The 9,329-nt window shown below is 39.7% G+C and overlaps 1 protein-coding gene and 1 pseudogene across 1 annotated transcript; one reads left to right on the top strand and one right to left on the bottom strand.

The window, feature by feature from the left end:
- Positions 1 to 1,684: 1,684 nt before the first annotated feature.
- LOC101313850 (probable LRR receptor-like serine/threonine-protein kinase At4g08850-like) lies at positions 1,685 to 5,578 on the bottom strand. The gene is made up of 3 exons (XM_004308175.1): positions 5,092 to 5,578; positions 2,185 to 4,443; positions 1,685 to 2,097 (listed from the first exon to the last, which is right to left on the bottom strand). Exons 1-3 carry the CDS (start codon positions 5,576 to 5,578, stop codon positions 1,751 to 1,753), a joined length of 3,093 nt encoding a protein of 1,030 aa, XP_004308223.1. The 3' UTR covers positions 1,685 to 1,750.
- Positions 5,579 to 7,489: 1,911 nt separating this feature from the next.
- Positions 7,490 to 8,876, top strand: LOC101314135 (annotated as a pseudogene).
- The last annotated feature ends 453 nt before the right edge of the window (positions 8,877 to 9,329 follow it).

Consider the following 9,329-nt stretch of genomic DNA (forward strand, 5'->3'; position numbering starts at 1 on the left):
TCTCAATCCGATAACGAGGACATTTTGCTGAAGGATGTATTGGACCAACGCCTCCCCGCTCCAACACCTCATGTTCATGCTCAATTGGTAACCATTGCAAGGCTGGCAATTGCGTGCAAACATCCCCATCCACAATCCAGGCCAACAATGCACATGGTTTCTCAGGTCTTATCATCCCAACCTGCAAGTTCCTCAGGACAAGCAGAGATTACACTTGCGCAACTCATTGGTTAATTATCTGAATATTGTGTGGCCTATTAGTATGGCATAAATAAAATGCTCTTGTTTGAGCACAATCATGTACTAGTTAGTTTGATCATGTACGTCATTTCGTGTAAACTTGAATTTTCTAGTAAGAATTTGCAACCACTTAATAATAAGTTTGACATTATTTTCTTGGGCAGTTTCGAATTGGGGAGAGTTCATTTTCCATTTTTTTGAAAAATCTAGCACTTGTTTTTGGTAAGGGTTAATTTTCGACATTAACAAGGATGAAAGTATACAATTTATTTCAAGAAAATTAAAAAAGAAGAGTAATTTGCCTCTAGTTGAGTTGTAAGGGAGATGAACAGAGAGGACTTGGTCAACGTAATCAACATGAACACATTGCTGGAAATCAAACTAAACACGTCAATCCTCGCATCCAAATGAAATTTCTCCTAAATACCATTGGAGTCTTAAACTAAGCTGCTCCGAACGCAAATGATCTTTGAAAAGCAGAGCACTTCCCCTGTTTTCTGTCCAATTTGACCTTGCTTCAATCCAACAGACATATCACACTTACTTGGAGAGATTTTTACAATATGTTGAGTCCTTTGGAAACTAGATATCCTTCATCATTGAATTTTTTTGATTCCCACATTACTTGCTATACTAACTTCTGTTATGAACAACGTCGCACCGTGTACTTACGTCGTGCTAGCTCCCAAGCCCATGCCCAAGCCCAAATCCTAGTACAGAACCAGGCCCAAGGAATATACCAAACCCAAGCCTAGAGTGCAGACCACTGTGAATCTGTGATCATCGCGTCAACACCTCGCCGTCACACCACAGCCAGCGTACCTGCCGCTCCGAGAAAGTGCAAGCCATCGAAGTGATCGAACCACCGCCCCTCCCAATCATCCTTCTCCATACGGCTGATCCAAACCAATTACAAGAAGTGTGGATTCTGCTAGCAGAGTTTCACTAACACTGCATGTTCACCAGTAACTTTTGCTTCGCTTTTTATTTCATTTTCTTCAATATTTCAGTACAAAACTACAAATAGTGCCTCAATACGAAGATTATTTACCATTTATATATACACGCAGAATATATATGATGATGATGAATGATGGTTTTTCGGTGGCTTGAAATCTTCTGTCCCCAATTTCATGTCTAATTGCATTATATTATTCACTGAGTTGGTTTGTAATAGCACTGTACGTTGCTTTTGATTGTATGCAAAAGGATAACCTAAAAGTTTTATTCTGTTTTGTTTTCTGAAGTCTAAAGGAAGACAATGAGAATTTTTTTTTTTTATTATTAAAACGTTTTATTAATAACTCACACACCCTACATACGTCCGTGAGGTTTGAACCCGTGACCTCAAAGTTATCAGTTAAACACCTTAACCAACCAAACCACGGCTCACCGACAAGACATATAAAAAGTTGACATGGAAAGAAATACTCAAAATTAAGGTTTCATACGTACATATGAATCCTAAGTCATTGTTGTGCCCACACTCGTAGATCACACATTTAAGATCTTAAGTAATGAGTCGTTCAATAGTAATCTCTGGTAGTCTAGAGGAATTTGCACCTTGGGATGACAACACCTGGGAAACCATTTGCATTGTTGGCCTAGATTGTGGGTGGGAATGTTTGCATGCAATTACTAGCCTTGCAATTGTTATCAGTTCATTCTGAACATTAGGTGTAGGAGCGGGTAGGCGCTGGTCCAATACATCATTCAGCTGCATTTCTCCATTGCCGGTGGGGGTCGAAAAGGAGGAGAGGAACTCAGCCAGCTGCTTTCCCATGATCACTTCCAGTGCCAACACCCCAAAGCTATAAACATCACATTTCTCGGTTACCTTCATTGTGTAAGCTAACTCTGCCAAAAACAATGAAGAACACATAGTCATTAATATCTAGGCTATGTATAAGATTTGGGATATCTTTGTTTTAACTAGTTTATTACCTGGTGCTATGTATCCATATGTGCCTGCTGGAGCAGTCCAATTCGATGAGTCTGGATTTAGAAGCTTGGCGGTGCCAAAGTCTGAAACAACAGGCTCATATTCGTAATTCAGCAGTATGTTGTTGCTTGATACGTCTCGATGAACAATAGGTGGAGAGCAATCGTGATGCATATAAGACAGGGCATGTGCTACACCTTTCACAATCCTCACCCTTGTGCTCCACTCCAGTTTTTCAGCTTCGTATTCTTTGCTCAAGATTGCAGCCAAGCTACCTTTTTCTAGGTACTCATAGACCAAAAAAGAGTGATGTGAATGTGAACAGAAACCACGAAGTTTCACAATGTTTCGATGCCTTATCTCCATTAGTGCCCTTATCTCGGAAAGGAATGCCTTATGAGATGTCTCCTCACTACTAAGTATTGGGTGGAGTTTCTTCACTGCAACTATGGTTCCTGATAGTAGCTTTGCCTTGTAGACACTTCCGGATCCTCCTTTTCCGATGCAATGGCTGGCATCAAAACTATTGGTTGCCTTGAGGATCTCCTCGTACACTCTTTTGCCGTCGAAGTCGGATATTGAGAAAACTTCATTCTGCATATCACCATGTTCTGTTTCCTGTCTTTTTCTTCTTCCTTGTCTAATAAGGACAATTCCAAGGGAAGCAAGGAGCAATACTCCCAATATAAGGGAAATGATCAAAAGCATGAGCTTTCGTTCCTTTGTTGAAGAATGTTTATTTCCCACTGTAGGAATAAAGCAGGGTTGAAGTCCTCTGACATTGCCACACAATCCTTTGTTACCTTCCAAGAGGGCATGTTGAAATGCTTTGTTATTAGGGACAGGACCCTGCAACTGATTGTACGACATGTCAATGAAATCCAGGGCATTCATCTGATCAAAATTGGGGATGAGACCAGAAAGATTATTGTGTGAAAGATTCAGCTTCTCCAAGCTTTGGAGTTTGCTGAGCTGTGGTATCCTACCCTCAAGTGAATTGTGACTTAAATCTAGTTGGGAGAGGTGAACTAAGTTCCCCAACTGAAATGGAATTTCTTGACAGAACTTGTTGTTGCTTAGATTCAAGAAGGTCAACTGCAACAAGTCACCCAAAATGCTTGGAATCGACATATTGAACTTGTTGGTGGACAGATCAAGTGATAAGAGATCAGTGAATGCTTCGAACTCCAAAGGTACACCACCTGAGAGTTGATTGTCGTTCAACATCAGATTCAACAAAGAAGTCAATTTCCCAATCTCATTAGGAATCACCCCGACTAAACCATTTGAAGAAAGATCAAGTCTTTGAATTTGGGTTGCGTTGCCAATCTCAGGTGGTATACTACCAGTAAGCTTGTTTCCTGCAATTCGTAGGGTTTGTAGCTTTGAACATTGTCCCCAGCGAGGTGAGATTTCACCGTATAGCTTATTGTGGCTTAGGTCTATGAATTGAAGATTTGGATAGACACCAAATTGCTTAGATATATTACCTGTGAAATGGTTATCTTCAAGGCGGACTCTGACTAAGCACTTGCATTTTTTCAAGCTTCTAGGGAGTGGACCAGTAAAATTGTTGGTCTGTGCTGAAAGATTTTCTAGAAACCCACCGCGACAAATATTTTGGGGCAAATGACCAGAAAATTGGTTCGTATCCAACTGCAGTACAACCAACTTCAGTAAATTCCCCACCTCCTGAGGAATGGAGCCAGAAAGTTGGTTATCCCGGAGGATTAAGGAGTACAAGTTGCTCAATTGACCAAATGAAGTGGGAATTGGACCACTAAGTTGATTTGTGTCCAATTGTAGATCCTCAAGGTATATAAGTTTCCCTATCTCTCTAGGAATGATGCCAGAAAGTTTATTGTGATAGAGATAGAGAGTGGTCATGTTTGTTAGATCACCTAGAGATGGAGGAATTGAACCATTTAGATGATTCGTGCTCAATGACAGATATACCATAGATTTCAAGTTCCCCAACTCTTTTGGAATGGTTCCAGAAAGTTGATTTTCATAGAGATAGAGATACGCAAGGTTTGCTAGATCACCTAAAGATGTGGGGATTGAGCCGGAAAGATTGTTTGTTTGAAAGCACAATGCAACTAGCGACTTCAAATTTCCAATCTCTGGAGGGATAGAGCCAGAAAGATTATTGTTGTTCAAGTACAACAGACCTAGCTCTTCTAAGTTTCCAAGAGTTGGAGGGATGGGGCCAGAAAGATAGTTGGTATTGATTTGAAGATCGACCAAATTAGATAGGTGCCCTATCTCTGAAGGAATGAAACCAGAAAGTGCATTGGAGTGCAAGTACAACAGATTTAGCTCTTTCATCTGTCCAATATTTGGAGGGATGGGACCTGTTAAGTTGTTGGTATCCAATTGAAGTTCAAGCAAACTAGAAAGGTTTCCTATTTCTGGAGGAATGGAACCAGAAAGTTGATTTTCATTGAGAGCCAAAGAAATCAAGTTCCTCAAACTACCTAAAGATGCAGGAATAGAACCAGAGAGTTGATTTGCATAAAGAAGCAAATGAGTAAGGTTGCTCAAGTCACCTAGAGAAGGAGAAATTGGACCTTGTAGAGTATTGTTGTACAAAGAAAGCACAGAAAGAAACTTAAGCTGACCGATTTCTTGCGGAATTGAGCCATTCAACTGATTTCCATTCAGATCTAAGACCTCAAGATTTTGTAGAAGACCAATTGCTGGTGGGATGGAACTAGAAAGATGATTTGCAGAAAGTAACATATAAGTCAGGCTGCTTAAATTACCAAGAGAATCAGGAATTGGACCTTCTAGACTGTTGTTGTAAAGAGCAAGATCAGAAAGAAACTCGAGCTGACCTATTCCTTGGGGGATTGAGCCATTTAACTGATTCAAGAATAGGTGCAGGACATTAAGATTTTTCAGACGACCAATTTCTGGTGGGATTCTCCCAGACAATTGATTAGAAGACAGATCAAGATAGATGAGCTTTGGGAGGGAACCAATTTGTGGAGGGATGACGTCAAAGAGTGTATTGAAGCTAAGGTCAACATACTCAAGATTAGGTAATGAGAGGAATGGGAACTCATGCAGCGTACCTTGAATACCAGAATTGGTGAGGTTTATTCTGTTGACACTTCCTGCATTGTTGCATGAAACTCCAGTCCAATGATGGAAGGGGCATCCTTTTGGTTTTGGACCGGTGGAATTACTGGGAGTGTAAGTCCATGAGGTCAGGTTATTGTGGATTCGGATTGGAAAGCTGGCTTTCCATTTCAGAAGAGCCTCTGCTTCACTAGAAGTAGAACTAGCGAGAGCAGAAGCATTCTGTGGTGATGATACCAGCTGAACATACAAAATAACGACAGCTAGAAAGTAAGATTTACCATAACGAGCTGTTGCTTTTTTGATTCTCATGGTTTTTTGTATGTGTTCGCTGTATGAAATGTCTTACTACTTTCAGAGATTTATTTATAGTGCTATGAAATATTGGCTGCATTATGTAGCTAGTGTATGTTAAAGTTACATATCAGACTTGCAAAAGTAGTCTTTCAGAGACTTGGTGCATGTAGTTCGCCGTTTACTCGAGTCTTAAGTCTTCTTCTGTTATCGTTGAAGTTAAAATTGGAAACTTTGCATCTTGTCTTTGAATTGGCAATGAAAATGATGGAAGTGAGTCACTTTTGGTGTTTAACTGGCCGTGTCTGTTGGGTTAAGAATGGCCAAGATTCGATTCAAGTCCTTGCGTCGAAGTAGCAACGCAGCATAATCAAGTCCTTGTATGAAAAGGTGAAAACGAATTGGGACCTACTATTACTTGGTTTCTTATCAACACTTTAATGGCATGTTTACTAACCCGGAATGAAATTAAAAGTGGCGGAATTGATTCCGAGATGGCTGAATTCTAGTGTTTACTAACATGTCAAGGTATTTGAATGAGTGTGTATCTCACTTGCTTATCAAGAATCAATTCATTACGAACCCCTTAATCTAATACCCAATGGGAGAGATGAGTATCAAATCAAGCTTATGGAATCAACTTTTTCTCTCTAAAATATCATCACAGAATTATAATATTTCTAAATTACTCAACCCTAAAAATGTATCAGAACAATAAAATTGCAAACATTCTAGCTTCCTTTCTTGTAAGGGTATTTTAGTAATCAAACTAGTTTTAATTCTGATTTCATATGGTAAGTAAACAACATCAATTAGTTTCATTCCTGTTTTGATTTTTTATGATAGAATGAAATGAAATATTCTCATACCGATTCTTGTTAATACCGATTCATGATACTTTTCATTCCAAGTCAGTAAATGTGTCTTAAGTGGGAATTGAAATGAGCGTGTATGTTGGGTTTGTACTTGGTCAAAAATTGACATTAGAAACGAATATTGGAGGGGCTCATGGACGTGACTGAAAAAGCGAGTCAATCTTTCTTGTTCACTAGGTCAATTACTGACCAAGAGATTCATAGTCAATCACCATTAGATGTAAATCCAATAGTAGGGAAAATTATTTTTAAGTAGAGTTGCTTTGTTTTCAACTCTTAGATATAGATCTAATGGTGATTGACCATAAATCACTTGGTCAGTTGGTCAGTAACTGACCAAGTGAACATGACTACAATCGGTCTTTGTTTCATGTCTCCATTTGTCTTGTTAATTATATGGTGATATGTATTGTTCTTTTTTCTTGGTACTGATCATCAAAGATGCATATCTAACTTGCAAACTAATAAAAACTTGCTTTTGTGTTCATGTAGTTAACTATACGTGCATAAGATTAGTGCAATTAAGCCTACTATCACGAGTTCACGACTAACATCGCAGAAAATTAGTGCATCTCAAGTCTACGCACTCTGATGATTGAGTGATTCGAGTCTATGACAGTTCTAATTAAGCAACAAGGGGTGCGCATATCTCTATGACCAGATCTTCTTGCCCTCTGCACACGCAGGAGACTTGGAAGCTAGCTATCAGCACTACATAGCTAGAAGGGAAGGACCCAAGATCATGATTGGAACTAGACTCGAAACTAAGACGACTCCACCCATTGCAACTTGCAAGTCATTAGAACTTGGCTTCACACAAAAGTTAGACTTATTTGGAAAACATGAGCAAAAGTTGGACTTGTAAATGCGCATTTCCACTAAGGAAACAAGATATCAACTTCCCATTTAATCTTTCCACAAAGACTTCCCATTCACTCCTCATCTATTTGTCTGTGAAGATGAGCGTGCCATCTGATAGTTATATATCAGATGGGCATTATTACACAGATATAGCCATCTGATACTTATATCGATCAGTATATCACTTTGAACAATGGGTTTTGAGCAAAACCTTGTGATGATTGTCATATTCATCGTCTTGGGAATTCTTGCATCCCAAGCCACATCTCGTGCATCCTACAAAGCTGATTCCATTGCTGACAAACATGAGCAATGGATGGCTAAGCATGGGCGCGTTTACCCAGACAGCAAAGAGAAGGAAAGACGTTTCGAAATATTCAAGAAGACTGTGGAGTTTGTGGAGAAATTCAATAGTGAAGGGAATGCGACATACACGTTAAGCGTCAACAAATTTTCAGATATGACAAATGAAGAATTCCTCAGACATCATGCTGGATTCAAAATGCCTACGACCGTCTCAAGTTCAACAACTTCATCATCTGAAGATCAATTGTCCACTAAACAAAGCGGGCCAAATAATACGACTAGTGATGATATTCCAGCAAGCATCGACTGGAGGGAACATGGGGCTGTCACTCCTATAAAGGATCAAGGCGAATGTGGTAAGTTTCGAGAATCACCATATCTTTTTTCTTTTCTTTTTTCCCTTGTAAACAGGCTTCTTAAAATCCACACCAAGATCAACTACTTGGTCTGGTGATATCCATGACCACTTGCCAAACTCAGGTTTTTCACTGCCATCACCTAGAAGATTGACTTCTTCATCCTTCCCATTGAACTTAAAAAGAAACCACTTCTGTGCTTGGCCCTTCCAATCTGATCCCCACAGAGAATCAAAATATCTCAAACTTTCATTATTGTGTATATAGAGGAAAGCCCTAATTCTTTGAATGATACATGCATGTAGGTGCTTGCTGGGCAATATTTACTGCGGTTGCAGCTGTGGAAGGAATTACAAAAATCAAAACCGGCAAATTGATCTCACTGTCCGCGCAACAACTTGTGGACTGCGACGTGCAAAACAATGGCTGTGTGACGCTAGTGACATTGATGCTGCTTTTGAATACATCCAGCAAAATGGAGGGATCGCCAAAGAAAAAAATTACCCATACCGGGGCAAGGACAACGTAAAATGCAACGCTAAAAAGGAATCTCAGCATGCTGCCAAGATAACTGGCTATAGAACTATTCTTACTCAAAGATATGATCTTCTACTTAAGGCTGTGTCCATCCAACCAGTCTCAGTTGCCATTGACGTTCAAGGAGATGCCTTTCGGCATTTCCATAATGGGGTGTTCAAAGGTCCTTGCGGTGACGACGTGAACCATGCTGTAACCATTATTGGGTACGGGACGAATGAAGACGGCACCAAGTATTGGCTAGTTAAGAATTCATGGGGACTGAGCTGGGGCGACAATGGCTACATGAAAATTCTTAGAGCTAATCTTAGCACGACAGGCCCTTCTCTCTCAGAAGGTCATTGTGGACTTAACCTGTATGCTTCCTATCCCACTGCATGACTATAATCAAAGCCTTTAAACCAGCGCAGAAAGACCCCGGCCGGCTATTACCAGAAGAATACTTTGCGTTTCTTTCTACTGTAGAACAATCTCTCTAGTCTCTATATGCATGTGTATGCATGTTGTCTTCCAATTTCTATATATATCTATATATCTACGTGCCGGCTGCTAAATATCATGGATTAATTGAACAGATTGACAAAATCTGGAAGAAGACGAATGACGTAAAGAAAAGCAGAGAAATAAAATGACCACCCCTTTATGAACTGTTCTATTACATTTACTATCCTATATATACCCCTTTATATACAGGAATATCCCCTTCACGCCTTGGGTTATGCATACCTCATCTAGGTGGCATTAACTCTGTTAATTGACTCATTAATTAACTCCGTTAACTACCTCACTAACTCCGTTAATTTTTTTTTTTCCAGTTAATCCTCTCTCTCTCTC

The sequence above is a fragment of the Fragaria vesca genome, linkage group LG7, assembly GCF_000184155.1.
Source record: "Fragaria vesca subsp. vesca linkage group LG7, FraVesHawaii_1.0, whole genome shotgun sequence".
Taxonomy (NCBI): domain Eukaryota; kingdom Viridiplantae; phylum Streptophyta; class Magnoliopsida; order Rosales; family Rosaceae; genus Fragaria; species Fragaria vesca.